The sequence below is a fragment of the Mycteria americana genome, chromosome 5, assembly GCF_035582795.1.
Source record: "Mycteria americana isolate JAX WOST 10 ecotype Jacksonville Zoo and Gardens chromosome 5, USCA_MyAme_1.0, whole genome shotgun sequence".
NCBI classification, from domain to species: domain Eukaryota; kingdom Metazoa; phylum Chordata; class Aves; order Ciconiiformes; family Ciconiidae; genus Mycteria; species Mycteria americana.
In genome coordinates this window covers 8,551,125-8,569,303 of record NC_134369.1, presented here as the reverse complement: position 1 = coordinate 8,569,303, position 18,179 = coordinate 8,551,125, and the positions used below count along the sequence as shown (strand labels likewise).

Here is an 18,179-nt window from a genome sequence, read left to right as displayed (position 1 = left end):
ATCCTCCACTGAAAGATGAATGTATAAAGGTTGACACATTTGAAATAAATTAAAGTCAGTGTCTCAGGTATTAATGAAAGAGTAAGTATAAAATAAAAATATTTTTAAATCTTCACAGTCTAGTGATTTAAAAAGAATATATATTTCTTGCTTATAAATTGAAAACAAAAACAAATGACCATAAAAATTGCAATACTATGTCAGACTAGACTTTCATCTAGTCCAATATCCTGTCTTTGAGTGGATGTCTAAAGAAAAGCGGAAGAATAAAGGCAGTATATGGTACATATGGTGCATATGTTGATAATTTCCTAGCATACTGCCCTCACCTGGGACAACCCCAGTCATGGTGTGGTCAATCACAAAGAATATATCAGAAGCAGAGCATTTTCCTTTTCCTTGAATACAAATATTATTTGTTATTTGAATGGGACATTATTCCTTCCCTTAGCCATTTACTTAGCATGATTTAAAAAAACAATTGAAATGTGGGGTTTTTCTATGTATAATAAGCAAAATGCTCAACAAATTGTTGCTACTGTGTGAAAAGTGTGTTGTTTCTTTGTACTCAGTAACTATTTCTTTTCAGACTTTTACCTATTAATGAATAAGTGGACCAGCTATGCAAAGAGTGATGTGAATTCACCAAATACTGGCGGTATCTTGGCAGGAAGGTCTGAAATGCAGCTGAAGGATGTTTGATTCTTTTTGTTCTGAAACACTGACAAAAATGATAATATTCTTATTTCAGTTATGCTAGATCTGTATCACTGAATGGATTAGAAAAAAGGACACACTGAACAATTGCTGTCTCTGTTTCAGTTCTCAAAAAGGCAGATTTACCAGACTGTACAATCTTCACAGTCTTCCTCCCATTTCCACTTAGTCACAATACAGGCTTCTGATGGAAGAACTGCACGTCTACCATACAGCAAAGAATATACTGATGTGTATCAAATAGGATTCATAATTCATTGAAGGAAAGTATTTTTTTCATGCTGAAAATGGCTATTCTTATGCAATTAAAATTGGAAAGAATGATAAGTATGTTTAGAAAATTTGAAAGAAGAGACAAGATAAATAATGATTTTTTTTTCTATTTGTTTCGTTGTTGAATTAGTATGAAACAGTTTTTCTGTCCTGCTGAAGTTTAGAAAATGTCTAAAGTACTCTTACTGAGCTAAGATCTTTCCAAATATTTTTTAAGACAGAGATATGAGACTAGAATTTCATAGGGGAGACCCGAGTACAGGTCCACATTCTGTTTGGTTCTGATTAGACTTGAACCCAATTCTCCGAAATCTATTTGAGATGGGTATTTTCAGATAGGCAACTGCCTAGAAAGCTAAGGAACCTTTAGTTGTAAAGAATCAGAAACTACAACTGTTGGAGGACCTTGACTCCATTGTAAGAAATTGTAATATATTTGCATGTTGTCCATCTTCCCTTCTCCCTTGCCAGAAAAAGTGTTCTGAATTAGGTTAGAACTGGGTCAGAAATATGGCATTTGGGCCCAAATATGGCAAATATGTGCAAAAATGGGCAAGGGAGGAGGAAATATGTTGTATTTTAGCAATCCTAAGTGGTATGCAACACCTTCAAAAGAGTTCCATGTTTGTGCATGTTAGAACAACGTCAAAGCTACTGTAATTACAGTTGAAAGTGAAAAAAGGGAAAAAACCCAAACACAAGGAAACACAAAACTTTATTGATGGAGTATTCTCTTTGTCTTATTTAAAATGTATTTCTTTGGAGAGGCAGCATCTCTCCTAAGTTTGGTGTGCAATGTCAGTTGTGGAATGTGGATTCTGTTGAGGTAGGAGATGTGTTTTTCACACTTGAACGTGTCTTATTGCAGTTGAATGTGGAATTTTTAAAATGGGACACATTCCTCTTAAAATTTACAAGACTGATAAAATTTTTCTTCATACTTTGGCTCTGTTTTCTCTGTGAGCACCTTGAAAAAGACAGTTTAGGATATTCACCTGACTGACCTGAAATAGGCAGGATGGGTGAATAATGTCATTAGTATTTTCCTCTGCCTTTTCTTTTCAACAGTTCCATGAACAATGAATTTCTCCTGGTCAAAGTATTGCCATTTCTGTCATCAAAAAGTAACTTGTGTGCTATCTATCTTAGACTTTCTTCCAGAGAGTGACAGGTAATTTCACTAGCATCATTTCAGTGACAGTTTCTGCTTTAATCACACAACTCCTATAGTGATGATTCACCTCTTTCATAAAATTTGCATTCACTGAATAGTATTGCACAATATAAAAACAGCTATTGTATATATTCTCAAGTATTATGATTTCTGTATGAACTGGAGAAAGGTAAGCTAAATATTCAATAATCAATTATTTTGAAGTATGTGTAGTAAGCAAATAGTATTTAAAAGGATGCTATCAAGAAATACATGTTTTAAATTGACTGAGGTATATGACTTTATGTTATTCAATCTGAAAACCTGGTTCAGCATAAAATCCTAATAGTGGGAGGATTCTCCCTAAAACAATAGCTATAATGCACGACTAGGAAAAATCAGAACAATGTGGACATGGAAAATAAGCATAATTTAGAATTTGACTGTGGGCACAAGAAAAGGCTTGTGATATCCCCTATTGTGATGGTATACAACAAACCAAAACATTATTATGTTTGGGGTGTGTCGTGCTGAATGTTTCTAAAGGAGAATTTCTATCTTTGCTAGCAGAATAAAAAGTTATTTAGAATTAAACATTTAAACTAATACAAAAACATGTATTTGTATGTTTAATGGGAATCAGGGGTTAAATTAAGCAATTGTGACATTTCTAGAGTTTAGCATATCTTTTTATTCAAAGCATTCAAAGTATGCATGCTCTAGTCAAAATATGCAGTGAGCATAAAAGTGTAGTAGCCCCTCTTTCTCTTCTGCAGCACCCAGTGTAACCCAAATGTGTGCTAGTAGGCCATACACTGTCCGCTGCTAAGGAGTCTTCTGCTGAAGTCACTGAGTAACTTTTAAGACATTGCTACATTATATTGTTTTTCTACCATGACCATATATGGTCTATGAATACACATTAAAAAATTTTACACAGTATAGTCATCTTTTTCTGTGGCTAAACTGATTAGAATTAGTAACAGTTTTCTTTCTGTATCTTACTTTGTCTGTAAGGTCTTTGAAGTAGAACTTCCTGCTACATGTATGTGTACAGCATCTGATAGATTCATTTTTCACAGGCATCTAAATTTTTCTTTCTCATTTCATACTATTTCAGTTGGTAAAAAACACATAACATTTTGTTCTACCTGCAATTACTTTTTTTTCCAAGGATAACTTGGAATATTGGATTTCTTGCATTTCTAATAAATTTGCACATATGGAATGCTGCACTTGCCAGTGGGTATAGTCATTATTGGAAATCAAAGGATCGACAGCTGTACATTCTGTATTTTATGTGGGGTATAGACTACATTGCAAAGGCATTTGTTCTCTAAGTGGTAAATATTTAATTTGTAGCCGTTTATAGCATATTTATACGAAGGCGGGGCTTTTTTGGTTTTCTTAATGTATTTGTTAAAGAACTAAGTCTTAATTATTTGCAGTAACACCTTTCTTTTTTTAAAGTTTTCAGGTGATTGCACACTGAGGATGAATCTTACCTCTCCAGTGAGCTACTAATACAATGTATGTGGAGGAAAAATTGACAATATCATAAGTGGTAAGTAGCATTTGTAGGACAGACTTTCTGTTTACTGCATCGAGGACTTAGAACTGAAAAGCAAATCCGGACTTATGTTTTTAATCCTTTCTGTAGGTTGGTGCCTTTAAATTGAACTAAAAATGGCGAATAGTAAATAAGCTCATGAATAAAGCTATTGTTATGTAATTCTAGCATTTTAATATTTGCATAATTTTTCATCCCTTTTTTCAGTGATTGCATGTCTTTTTTTTCTGTAGGTACTTCTTTAGTCTGAGAGCTTTTTCTTACAGTTTCAATGGGATAACACACACACAGTTTATCTCTTCTATCCTTGTATATGGTCTATAAATAAGACATCATTCCAACTCTGTTGTTTAAGAAGGCTAAGAATTATTTCTTTGAGCTTTCCTTCAGGGCTGTTGTCTACCAAATCACTATATCTTTGTACTATAAATTTAGTTAGGCATTTACGTATATATTCGTATGACTTTTTTTTCCTTATTCCTGAATATATCTCTTTGTTATTCAGACCAAAGATTTTTAGTACAAGGTTTTAAATAAATAAGTTCAAGAGGTGCCTGTATCTATAAATAATCCTCCTATGGTAGGAGAAGTATCCCAGGAAGATATAGCATTTGTAAATCATTAAAAGCAGTCTTAAATTCTTTGGGTTGTGCACCTCAACAAATGTCTATGTAAGTAGTCTGCTTACTTCTCTTCTCATCCTAATCACTTTCAGAGAAGCAAATCAGATTTCATCCCAGCTAGGAGTAGAGTTTTCAGGGTTTTTTGACTCTCCTCACAAGCCAGATAGCATTCCCTGGCCATGTTTTAGGAAGAGAGAAGGCTGTCTTCATTATGAGCGTTTTCTTGCTATTTCAAAGTTTACAGCTACTTTCAGATCAAATATATTAAAAAAAAGATCCTTGATTATTAAAAAAAATATAGAGAATGCTCATGAAAATAGTTGTAACAGGAAGAGCATGATAGCCTAAACTAAATATTCCCCAAAACTGTCTGAGGAGAAACTGGACTTATAGCCTGCCAGTACTGTTGAAAGAACCCACTCATATATTCTGAGCCTTCCTACTCCATGTGACAGAACTATTTATCTCTTTGATGGCACTTTCAGTTTGTGGTACCGATGACATCAGAGGCACATTGGATAATAAGATATGGATTAAGCCTTTGTGTGCCTCATTTTCTTTAATCACAGACTATGTAACCACACTTGCAGCATTTGTATACAAGCATAAGTTACTACGAAAATATTTGCTTCAAAACCAGCATTTAAATATAACTCAGTCACGATGAAACACTCAATCCTGCCTTCATTGTGAAATCCTGTACTGTGACAAAAGTGTCTTTGATGCCAATTACATGACCTAAGAATCAACCCAGATATTTCTTTTCTGCACTTCATCCTAACATTTAACTTCAGATTCAGGCCAACATTTCTATCCTCAGATGTGGAATTTAGCGGACACATCTTGTTTGACAGATCCAGGAAAAGTAAACTGGCATTGATCACAAAGCTAGACAAGTGGTTTTATTCTTAACCTAGCTAGGGTCATAATTCTGAATTTAGAAGCACATGTCTGTAGAGTATGTATCGTTGCTTTTCCCACAGAGAAACAAAAATTGGCTCTACGCCTACTCTCAGGTACTGTGTGCTCCAGAGTATTTTTCTCCTTTTATACCTCTGTTGCCTATTCTTAAGGGAGTATATTCATTGATTTGTGAGACCAGTATGAATTGGCATCCACAGATGCAGCTAATTAATTGGTCTATTCAGCCCAATTTATAATAATATATGTAATGTAATATAATGGAATGTAATATAATATCGTATAAACTATATATTATTATATACAGAATATTATTATTATTATTATTATAGTAAATGTCTACTAGTATGTTGTATGTACAAGGTATTATTCTATATAATAACTAATAATATATAATAACTCAGTAATAGAATCCTATTCTATTATATAGAATTCTATTTTATTATTCTATATATTATATAGAATAATAGAAGGATTATACATTTTACATGAAAATTTGATACTTAAATAAAACTAAATGCTCAGTCCTCAGTTCCACTCACCTGTGTGAAGTTCTGAAACTCCATTGGAAAGCACAGCTGAATCTATTGAATTTATTTGACATACAGAACGTAGCCCCTTGTACATACCTTATTCTGTTTAGTGTAGAAAGCACAGTATGAGCAGGGAAAATAAAAAAGATGTTTGAATTGGTCTCACAAATATGTAGCTGCTGACACCATGGGTTGTAACCAACAGAGCACTGAAACAGCATTAAGTTCCATTATAAATTATCTTTACTTGACTCGGTAAATTGCAAAAAAATGACATGAGATCAATTTTTCCTCCTTCTCCTCTCTGGCAGTATGTATATCCAGTTGAATGGAGAACAGCATCTTTGGTTTTTAAGTAATATTTTTTAGAGTAATATCTGGAGTTGCTTGCTATGAAACCTGTATATATCCCTTCATAGGTAGTATTTTTTTAAACTGTAGTCCATTAGGAGTGAGCCTTTTGCCTGAATAAAGTTAATATGTATGAGGTCATAGTTATGAAGGTTAACCCTCATTTTCTCCAGGACCTTTCTCTACCTTCTACATAAATTATATGCTTATTGAATTAGGCAATATGTATTGTTCCTTTTCTTCTTCTTAAAGAAGAAAGAACTTAAAGAACTTTTGCACATTAGAACTGCTGGAGAAAGAATGTATAAATAGGCAGACAGGAATCCCATAAAGTTCAACAAAGGGAAATGCTAAGTCCTGCAACTGGAGAGGTATAATCCAATCCACCAGTATAGGCTGGGGTGGGGGGAATAAAGAAGATGGATCCTGATTCTTCTCAGTAGTATTCAGTGAATAGATAAGAAGCAGTGGGCACAAATTGAAGTGCAGGAAATTCCACTTAAACATAAACCAAAAAAATTACTGTGAGGGTGGTCAAACACTGAACAGTTTGCCCAGAGGTGCTATGGAGTCTCATGCTTGGAGACATTCAAGATGCCACTGGAGAAACCCATGCAATCTGCTCTGGCATGACCCTTCTTTGAGCAGGGAGCTGGACTAGACAAACTCTAGAGGTGCCCTCCAACCTCAACCATTCTGTGATCCTGTGAACTTACCAGGCGGACTGCAGTAATGCATCAGAACCAACTATTTTGAAGAATTCTAAGCATACTGTGGCTGAGGAAGTCTTCTTGTCCTTTCATTGGCTGCTTGCTGCGATTTCCTCTGGACAGGTTTCTGTAACTGCTTCAGCACTGAATGTTTTGAAAATAGAGATGAGCACCTGCAAGTTAGTCACAATTAAAAAAGAAAATACCCAGGAAAATTATTGGTTTTTAGGAAAGACTTCCGTAGGCTTGATAAACCTCTTCCAAATGGTGGCACAGCTCCTGGCGTAAGTGTGGGAAAGCTTCCCAACAACAATTATAAGCCAACAAAGCCATCGTGAGCCTGACTAATTAAAAAAGAGCCTGATTAAATACTTGAATGTAGAAACTTGACCTCAGCAAGGTTTCTCTAGTGCTAACATAAAGACAGGAGGAGAAAGGCAGGAAAAAGATAGAGAACTTTCAAAGTGAGTTCTGAAAAAAGCGGCTTCTTCATTCATGATCGCTTTCTGTATTCCTCCAATGTTGCATGGATTGAAGTCTCCCAAAAACTCTTAATGAAAAAACTTGTGCATCGACTAGATTGCTGTAGACTTGCACTATACCTACATTCATCAGGATGATACATATTAAACAAAGAAGAGAGATTAAAAATGTTGCATACCTAGATTGGGTGAAATTGAACTAAACTGCTGTATGTCTCTTTTTGTCTTAATAAGGCTGTAATCATCACACATATACACAGATGTATACATGCAGTACACTCCTTTCCACTTCTCTTACATTTAATTCCCTTCCGTTTCATTCTTTACTCCTAAATGAGGAGCAATAGTAGTCAATTATTACTCTGTATTTCTCTTTTGGTCTTAAATTTGTCCAGGTTTTAGTTTTGTCTCTGAACTTCAGCACAAGAGCAGATGGAAAACCTGGTTGTAAGTTTCATGTGACTAGAGTGATTCGTTCATTCCCAGTTAAACATTCACATGTAATTAAATAGCTTTTATAAATTGTTCTAAAAAAATGGAAACAAGTTGGTATGTTTTATTCTGAATCGGTGAAATTTAACTAGAGGAGATGAGATAGCACAGTAAGTATAGTGAGGCTTCGGTTGCACAAACAGAACATTGTGAGCACTGCAGCAGGTTGGATACTGACTGACATTACCTTTCTCGTTCTGTGGAGATACTGTAATGTGATTACTCTCCTGCAGGCCATCGCAAGTTGTCACTTCTGGTTGCTGTTGGCTTGTATTTGCTGTGCTCCCACACACTGCTGTTTGCAAAGTCACAAGCCGTGTTGTAGTGTCTGGAAATATGTGTCATTCCTGCACATGAATGGACTGAGGAGTAAAATTAAGGCTATTGTAACTCTTTCTTTCTGCCTGAAAAACTAATTTTCTACAAAATATGCGAGTATAATTGTGAATAATGAGTAAAACTTTGCTGAGTTCTTTATAGCCTGAGTCATGCAAATGACTTAATATTTAGATAGTATCATTAATTAGTAGAAGGACAGTCATTTCAGTCCAAGGCTATTTTTACTTTTACATAGCAAGTTATTTAAATCTATTCATTTTCTATGCTGACCTGTTATAAGCTGTTCTAGTTTAAAAAAAAAAAAAAAAGATGTGCAGGGTGGTAGAAGTGGAGAAAGAGGCATAAAGTGTATTGGAAAACTACCAAATGTCCCCTGCAAATGGACCCTATTCAGAATCAGTAAGCGTATGATGAGTGAAGTGGTTTTGAATATCGCCTTTAGATTCCATGCTGTTACAAGGCCAGCCCTGAACATGGCAACTCTTATTTCCACACACAGTACCTCTTCACTCTCAATTTAACCCAAAAATCTGATGAACCCATTACTCCATACTTGATTTCATGGAACAAGGAGTAGATATAGTTACAAATGATCAATCACAAGCCGTGAACCAAAGCAGCAAGGCATTAACAATTCACACCATTTCGGTCCACTTGCTCAAGCAGAAGATGTGCCAGCATATTTAATGCACAGCTACTTCGTTCAGTTCAAGAAAAGACATGACTCATGCTCATTTTAGGAACTGAGGAGACTTCATAGGTTTTCATGCCTACTAACCACTGAGTGTTAGAGTTTGCACTTCTAAACAATTAATATAACCAGGTGTTCAGTAAAGGTCAGAGAGATAGATAAGTTTTTAAATTAAATTTTGCTCAGGTTAAAAATAAATGAAAGAATGACCCGGGAAATGGTTCCCACAATAAAGCCAAGTTCTATTGTACAAATTTGTATTGTACAATCAACATCTTGTTCAGCAGTATTGTAACATTGTAGACCCCACAGGCATATGCCGTCAATTTAATGGGATCACTGAAAAAGCAAAGCAGCTGTGAAAGATTGCTTTAAGTACAGCAATCGTGTGCTTGTCATTCTGTTCAATGGTGGAAAAATCCAAATTCGGATAGGCATCAGTATTTAAGAAAATGACTGCTAAAGCATCTCTCATAAGTACCTTGGGGACAATACGATTTGACATATAGCATGTAAACAAAAATACACAGCAGCTGTTAGATTAGTTTTTGTTTGAGTAAAAACACACTGACATAATTTAAACAGCATAGGAAACTGCATGTGCTCCATAGTTCAGTTTCCGTATATAAACCACAATTTTGGACAGTACGTGCCAGTTGCCCTGGACAAAGACTTGCATGGTGTTTGCTAAAAATAAGAAAAAAGGTGAAGTACAGTGTACGCTAGCACAATCCCATGCCCTGTGTGTAATATATATACAGTGTACAGTACATCTTGAAAGTACCTTCAGGAAAAGCCTTGTCCTGTGGAAGCGTAAAAAAAATTTCTAGTATTTTATCATATTGCAAGGTTTTTTTTTTCCCATAGCGGAAAAAATGGTAATGATTTCTTTCCTGTTATTCTGATACTGTTATTTATTTAAAAAAATACTTTCACTGTTTTGTAGATTATTTACTAAAAGAAATTGATGTGCAAAAGAACTCGGCATAATATTAATGTTTATCCTCCAATAATGTCATGAGTTTAAGTAAGAAGAAAGTTAACAAATGGAATTTTGGTGGATTTGTTTTTATTTTTTTGCAGTCCTCTTGTGATGATTGCAAATTGCCAGAGGGTGATTTTCCCATTCCTTTACAAATGTTCTGCTTACTTTTTGTGGATATCCTACTGGGCTTTGGATTTCATGCTTTCTGTCACTCCATTTGATCAGCAGTGCACTCTTACCAATTTCAGCAAGTTTAAAGATAAGATGAAGAAAAAAAGCAGATTTTTCTCTCCTGTTTGCCACAGTGGCTTCATGCCATTATCTCCATCAATTTAAAATCTCTGGGTTTTGTTTTAGGGAAAATTTCTTGTCTCTGTTCTTCAGAGGAGTGTAAAATTACACTGTAAAACAATTATTTTCTTCAAGAAAATTCAATGTTTGTCATGTGATATAAAGTAAAAAAATCAATGAGGGAGAGAATAAAAGCAATAAAGGTATATTTATACTGTTTATCTTAGCTGAGGAGCAAAGATCCTTGGGTAGTCTCCTTTTATCCATGGCTGAATATCTAGCAGCTAAGACTGCTGCAATGGGAAAATTTATTCAATTAAAAAAGAAAAAATGCAGATGGGTTCTAATGCAGGATTTTAAATTCTGCATAAACATTATAAAGAAAAGGGATTTTGTCTATCATTTAAAACATTTTCCGTAATTTCTGACTACCTTCCTTTGCACAGCTTCCCTTGACAGGAAGTTTCCTTCCTTTAAAATTTCTTTCTGATCAAGGACTCATTTGTCACCACTCCTTCTCAGGAATTCCCTGAGTACCTGACAATAAAATCTCTAACCTCCTGAGAGACATACATCATGATGAGTTGTTCCTAAACCTTACTAGTTAGCTCATGCACTTTCTTTCCAAGTGTTAGCCTTTGCCTTCTTTTGCTATGGTTAACACGCTGTTATTGACCTTCATAGTCCTGCTTCATAGTTCAATGTTTGTAACGTTTGATCAGCTATAATGTTGAATGGACTATGCAATGTTTGACAACAGACTTGCAAATCTTTGGGAATTTTGCCTATAGATTCTTTTCACCTTGTTTTGTAGACTGTGGTCTGTATAAAGCCATGATATCAAAGCGCTCTAGTGGAGTTGGGAGATATTTTATGGACTCGTTATTGATACTCTTTTAGTTTTTGAAAAAGTATTAGTTCAGACAAATACCTTCTTTGTTTTAGGTAAGTCACCAAAAGGGCCAGAAATCTGGAAGTAGCTAGCTGTTCATTGAAAATTGTTATTCTTGCATACCTACACCATTTCCAAATGAGGTCAACATAAACATTCCTAAACTAGGAATAATTTTTGAGCAACAGTGAATTTTTTGTCTCGAGTGCTAAGGATATCTTTTGGAATCACCAACCAGATACTGAGAGCAATAAACTTATGGGATATTTCAGTAAAAGTATAGTCTTCTGAAATTACTGCCTTACTGTTCTACCTTTATTCCTTTCTCTTTCTAGGGACACATGGTTTCCTACTTCACTGAATGCTTAATAACTTAAATGCCATTGATTTCTGGAATTTTAAAAAGGAGGTCAAAAGAATGTGGAAAAAGGAGAGAACACAAGCTGTTTGAGACTATAAATCTGGAAACAAAAATGTTAAGTGTGGAATGAAACAAATACTCTTATGGATAGAAGCAGCTGATGTTTATGGAAATGATAATTGCTTATAGAAAATTATTTGGGTCTGATACTCAGTGTGACTGACTAATTTGGGTGTTAGGCATGTCTGAAAGGGGTGACCCTTTGGATCCTTTCACTTCGGAGCGATCCCGGCAGGTCCTGGAACTGTCCCCTCTCTGGTCCTGAAGCTCACTGTCTTCAGAGAAGGGGCATTAGCAGGGGCGCATTATACTGGTGTTAAAATTATTTGCGGTAAAATAATTAATAGTATCATAATTAATGTTCAAATGTAACATCCAGTTCCAGTATACACACATTTTCTCACAGCTTGTGAGAAAATCTTGCTTGCACACTCAGAAAAGCAGCACTACTTGTGTTTATCTTCATTTCTGTTTATAATCAGTTTCTAATGGTAAATAAGTTAAAAGCACTGAGCAGAAACCTTATTCACTTAAGTTATTTGTAAAATGTCAAGACACTTCACTGGGATCAGATTTTCATCCTTTTATTTTGTCTGAACTAAGTATGACTATAACCACTCCTCCTCACATAACATGAAATACAGATTTAATTCTGATATTGCTCACTTAGTCCTGAAGTAAATTCACTCCTGCCAGTGTTCCTGGTCAGACCTCATTCATTACCTCATCTAATCATCTTAATTTTATGTCTGATTCTGATGTTAGGGAGTAAATGCATTATTAGAAGAGTCTGGGAAAGTATCAATTCACTGATTGTCATCTTGAAATGATTTTTGATCATGTTCAATTGCATGGCCATATCTTGACAAATCAGGTTTTAAAAGCAAATATTTAATGCTATATAGTATGCATTCTGTTTTGGAGTCTTTACTTTGATGGCATAGTTTGAAAAAGTTTTGCAGTATTACTTTTTAGGATAATCAGTAAGAGTAGGTTAATATTAACCTACTCATATTAACCTTGTTCAGTGAATCCCTGTCAGCCTTATTTTGTGAAGTCTGGTCTCCCTTTGGATAAATGGGATTTTTATCATAAACTTAAGTATGGACAGGGTTTCAGCTAATTTTCTTTTCTCAAGTCCCTGAAGAGCATTGAACCCACGTATGTATCTTTTCATGCCTTCTTACATTGCTTCTCTCTTCCCATTTGTCATTGATACAAGCTTCTGCATACCATTTTCCACTTCTGTAACAAAGAGAAAGTACATGTGAGACTTACAGACAATTCTAAACTACTTTGGAAGAATCATGTGATAGGTTTTCATTCAAGAGATTACTTAAATGGGTTTTGTTAACCGTGTAGTTAGTCCTTTAGATCTAAACAGAACTTTTGTAGGGCTTTTATTAATTCTTCTATTTGCGTATTTTGCTGAACTGAGATTGTACAGTCTTGTAAATATCACAGCAATTTTGGAACTTCAATGGGTTTAAGTAACTAAATTTTAATGGCTTTGCCAACTAATTCAGAAAAGGCATTTTATGCTAAGTATGCAGGAAGGAAGTAGGTACAAGGATATCTGCTGGAGAAGTAAGCATACTATATGGAAGCTCTCAGGATTGTTTATGTGAGAATGAATAAAATTACTCACTAGATAAGATTATATCATGAAATTGTGGAAGTCAGAAGACTTGGATCTTAACATGGTATTTTAAAAAGTAGTGCCTTTCACAAAATTAAACACATGGTTTTGCTTAACCATGTGCTTAAATCAATCATAAAATACACTGACTTTAGCAGAGGCAAAGTACAGTCTGTTGCATGTTTACCTATTTCTTTATCTTTGAAGATGGATTTAACTGCATTATATGTTCCTTCTGTATTTGTCCAAAAGTCTCCAGTTATAAAAGAACTCACCTATGAAAGTTTCTTAACTAAGGTCTTAGTTTAGACTCTGTTTGTTCTCACAGCTGAGTGAACAGCTATTGAGGCTAAACATTTGTCATGTCTGAACCGAATATTTGTCTCCTATTCTCAATAAAATACATAAAGTGTAATTCATGGGCTGGTTATTTTCTCTCACAAAACTTGTAGTTCTTTGTTAGTATTTATGTACCTAGGAAATCCGCCATTTAAATCTATATGGCAAATAATAATCTTTATGACCATAGGTTAACTAGATGGGAAAATTATGCATATAATTTTACTTGCATTGTTCACAAATGTGCTTTATACTGTTTATTATTTTTTATATTTTCTTGTATATTACTAGTAAAAACAGATTTCAGTGGTTTTTTTGCTTTTTCTCCCTTTTCCCTTCTCCTTCCCCTTCCCTTTCTCGCTCCCCTTCCCCTTCCCTTTCCCTTTCCCCTTCCCCTTCTCTTTCCCCTTCCCTTCCCTTATACAATATGAGGTAAAAGCCTGAAATGCTACTTAATGGTATTTTATTTTGTCATATAAGAAAGGCCCATGTATGTGTGACACAAAAGTATCTGCAAAGTACATGCATCTCCGTAATGCCTGAAGCCAAAAATAATCTTTCCTTATTTGTCACACATATTGACATTAGGTCCCTTCGAGAGAATGCTTTCAACCTTTATAGTGATTTGAAATCTAAGAACAGCAAGAAAAAGGTCTTGTTGAGACCATCGCCATGGATCAATTTTATCTATCTTTTCATTTGACCTTTCCTTGTTATTAAACAGCTACACTGAGCCCTTTTATTTGTTAGAAGTTGTTTTTTGAGTAGTGGCAATGAGAAGGTTATAATAAAATTGCTTATGAGAGTGTTGATTGTCTTTTATGAATGTTATCATTTATAATATCGTAGGAATATGTAAGCTCCTCAACAGGAAACTGTATACAGAAACAACATGGATCTTGCAATTTTATCAGGACAATGCAAGTAGATTTCAGCAAGGTTGGTTCCAACTCATCTGTGATAAATGAGAAGATAAGGCAATCAGTGCACACCATGACACTCCGTGCAGCTAGTTAGGCACACTTCAGAACTATTCAGGTGTGCTTACAAAGCTTATGAGTCTTTCATGGGGGGTGTCTCAATATAAGTACGTCCTTCATGGTGGCCACTAGAAATGCAGGAGTTGCTTTTCCAAGACTTAACCCAGGTCAGATATAAATAATAGATATTAAGAGTTAGTTCTGATGCTGAGGCTGCGTTAGAGGCTGTATGTTTCAGTAGGGTCAAAAGAACGCTTTTTTTTTTCCTTTTTCTTCTTTTCTTTGCATAGCTCCTCTGCTTGACAGATGCCTGCAAAATTCCATCACACCTTTGTGTGGACCTGTTTGGGTCTTTAAGAGAGAAGGTTTCAGCCTCTCAGGAACAAAGATTTATATCCAAGGAGTTCTATTGGTCCTGCACCCACGATTAAAGTCTGCAAACTGTTGCAAACAGGTGAGTTGTCCTACTCTTTAAAAGTCTGCTTTTTTGTTTTCATTTTCAAATGTACTTACTGTATAAAACCAACGATTGGCACTGTGTCATAAAGAAGTGTGACATCTATTGCATAAGCTGCAGTGCCTGTTAGGAAAATGAAATGCTTTTCCTATAATTGCAAGCCAACAATAAAGGAGTTAATTGTGTCTCTCTTTTGGTGTGGGATGTCATATATCTCATCTTTTCTTGCTGCATACTGTGCCTAGCTGTGACGTTCCTTATGTGGAAATTCTCTAAAGCAATCATTTTTCATTGCTTGTTCTGCACATGCAGTTTTTAATGGTCTCATAGATCTTCCCATAAAACTAATTTAAATAATTATTTAGTTGAAACATTTTTTGAATAAGTAAATAAAACACTTCTAAGTGTGACTGGTGTTGCCTTATGACAAATTAAATAAATGTATAATATTTTAAACCCTCAATATTTTAATTACTATACATGTGCCATTAAAGAAATATACCAGACAGGCGTGTTAGTTTGAAAACTAGTAGAAAACAGATACTGAATATACTCTTTGATAGTTGGGAGCAATAGGATTATTTATTTTTTATTAATCAGGTGTTTTATTTTAGGAAATATAAGTAAGAAAGCACTGATCTTGTTCAGCACAGTTACTTAAATTCATTTATACGTGTAAGAATGTACATATATTTAAGGATTAGGTTGAGTACTTTGTAAAAATAGTAGACATATGGATTTTCCAGGAAAAGTTTTATATAGAAATTAAACAACCAGCTAGGAACCTCAGATTTAAAAATGATCTCAGGCCCCAGCGTTAAGAATGACTGCATCAGATAGATAAGCTACCAGTCTATGTAGGAAGGGGGAGGAGAGGTGCAAGCAGAGTGTCAGTCACACTGTTTATACAGCACCTCCTGCTGTCAGATCCATAAAGAGAAATGAGAATTGACTTTGGAAGAGACTATTCCTGTCTAGAGCTAATAGTGGTCAGCAAGAAGAAATCAAACAAAAACAAAAACAAAACTGAGAGAGCATGTGTGAGAGAGAAAGAAACAAGCAGAAAAGAAAAAAGAAAAGCTTGTTTCAAAATGTGTCTGAGTCAGTATAGTGATATATTAAAAAGTGAGAAATATCTTTACACTTTTTGTTGATAATTCTTCACTTTTAAGACAATGCTGCCTGTCACAAAAGCTATAGAAATGAAATTATTACTTTCCAGTGCCTTAACATATAATATTTACTCTTTTAGAAAAAAATATGTAAAATGCATACAAATGTTTAGCAAGAATAATGGTAATTAGTGGAACAAAACAGGCAATGGAGTTTCTAAATAAAAATTCATATGCAAGTCATTTATTGACTACTTTTTGCTCTTCTCTGTAAAGAACATATAAAGACATTTCAGTAAATTAAGTTATGTTAATCATTCCTCTGGTGATTATCCAGCAGTGTTCAGTTGGAAATTGTAAATGACAAGAAAAATATAATAATTTTAGTAGATTTGAAATCTCTTCTGAAGACAAATGGTTCTTTGTAATGAAAGGCTTGCATATAGACATATGTTCAGTATAACCATGTTGGACATTTTTAACTTTTAAGAAACCAGATTACGAGGATAAATGTCAGTACAGCTATGACACTTAATTGTCTACAAAAAACTTACAATTAAAATATTTTAATAAACATTTCAAACTGGTTTAAGCGCTTAAATGAAAATTTTACAGCACAAGGATGTTAAATGTTTTGTGCAGTTAATGTGCTGAAAGCTTGTGTTATTTTGAATTATATTACTTCAAAGATAAGATACAACATATAATTCAGCTTAAAGTGTCTCTGTTAATTTTTCCAACCATTTTCTAACTGAAGTTGTATTAGTACTGAACATTAATGAAATCACTATAATAACTGTAGGTTATGTTATACTGTATGTATAACAATACTTCTTACTATAATCTTACTGTATTTTGCTTATGTTGACCTTTTTTTCTAAATAACTAAACCAAGTTTGGTTTGTAAAGAGCACATGTGATATGATACCGATATAAGAGTAGGATGCATGCTGATAAAGAACCAGGAGATTCAATCACAATACTATCACTTTGTCCTGTTGTGCTGAGGCCTGACAACATAATGCTATGATGACTGCATACAGTATTCACACTGATATAACATCTAGCCATTACTTGACAACATTAAATATATTTTCTTGATTTCTATTTATCTCAGTGTTATTTTGGCATTTGAATTATTTGTATTTACTTTGTCTTTTCATTTAAATGAAAAGGGAATGGAAATAAAGAAAAAAAGGGAAAATTCTTTGATTCAGTATTACTCTGCTAAGACACTATAGTCTGTCCATTGAAATCAAATAGCACATACAACTAAGAATACGCTAATACATGTACTTCTATTAAAATCCATCTGGACTTCAGTTTAAAATGCATGTATTGAGTTAAAACAATACATAGTTTCTGGTCCACACTGTGCACTGGTTGCACAGTGTAGTCTTTATAATCACTCTGTTGCTTCTTGCCCCAGAGGAAGAAAACAGTGAGGAGCTACCATCTCTTTGCTGTAGTCTTTGTATCCTTTTAAAGAGGAGAATCAGTATGCTTCAAATAGTATTCCTTGACAATAATATAGGTGAAGTAAAACAGGTAAAACTGAGAGAGCACTTGAACTTTGGGAAACGATTTGTGCTTTTCTCTAAATAAAGGAGAAAGGAAGAAAATAGATACATATAAACACTGTAATACAAAAGCCTTCTATTTTTTTCCTTTGAACTCTTTCTAATTGCAATTACATATCGCTATAATCAGCTATAAGCTTCACTAAAATCTTGACAAAGCTTATATTGACATTTTAATGCCATGAATTCTGTGACTGTAAAATACAGATTTCTAACAAAAAAGTAAAATTTAAACAACAGTACTGTTAGAATTGTTCTGCTATTAATATTTCAGATGTTAACCTTTTGCCTTGCTATTTTAAACATGCTGGTTTGGTGTCTGTTGGAATTTCTGAGATTCCCAAAGATATCTGAAGGTTAAAATCGGTTCATTATATACATACTGTACACAACTGGGTGAATGCATGTAAGACATTTTTAAATCTTTTTGTCCAGCTGCTATAGTTTCTATTAAAAATGTTTTTAGAAAAAAAGCATCGCCAAAATGAAATTGCTTTTAAACGAGATGTAATACATAACAATAGAAATAACATAATATCTGATAGTATGGGATATAGTTAACACTTTCAGAGATGGGGGATGTCCATCTCATTAGCATTCTTCATATGTAGTGGTGCTGTTGGTGGGG

General features: G+C 34.3%; 1 protein-coding gene across 1 annotated transcript in view; it reads left to right on the top strand.

Annotated features, from left to right (window-relative positions):
- Nucleotides 1-3,817, top strand: part of DCDC1 (doublecortin domain containing 1) — a 40,049-nt gene extending 36,232 nt beyond the window's left edge. Inside the window, 2 exon segments of the mRNA XM_075501603.1 lie at nucleotides 3,614-3,707; nucleotides 3,804-3,817. Of these exon segments, the coding sequence (XP_075357718.1) occupies nucleotides 3,614-3,707; nucleotides 3,804-3,817 (108 nt within the window).
- Nucleotides 3,818-18,179: the final 14,362 nt, after the last annotated feature.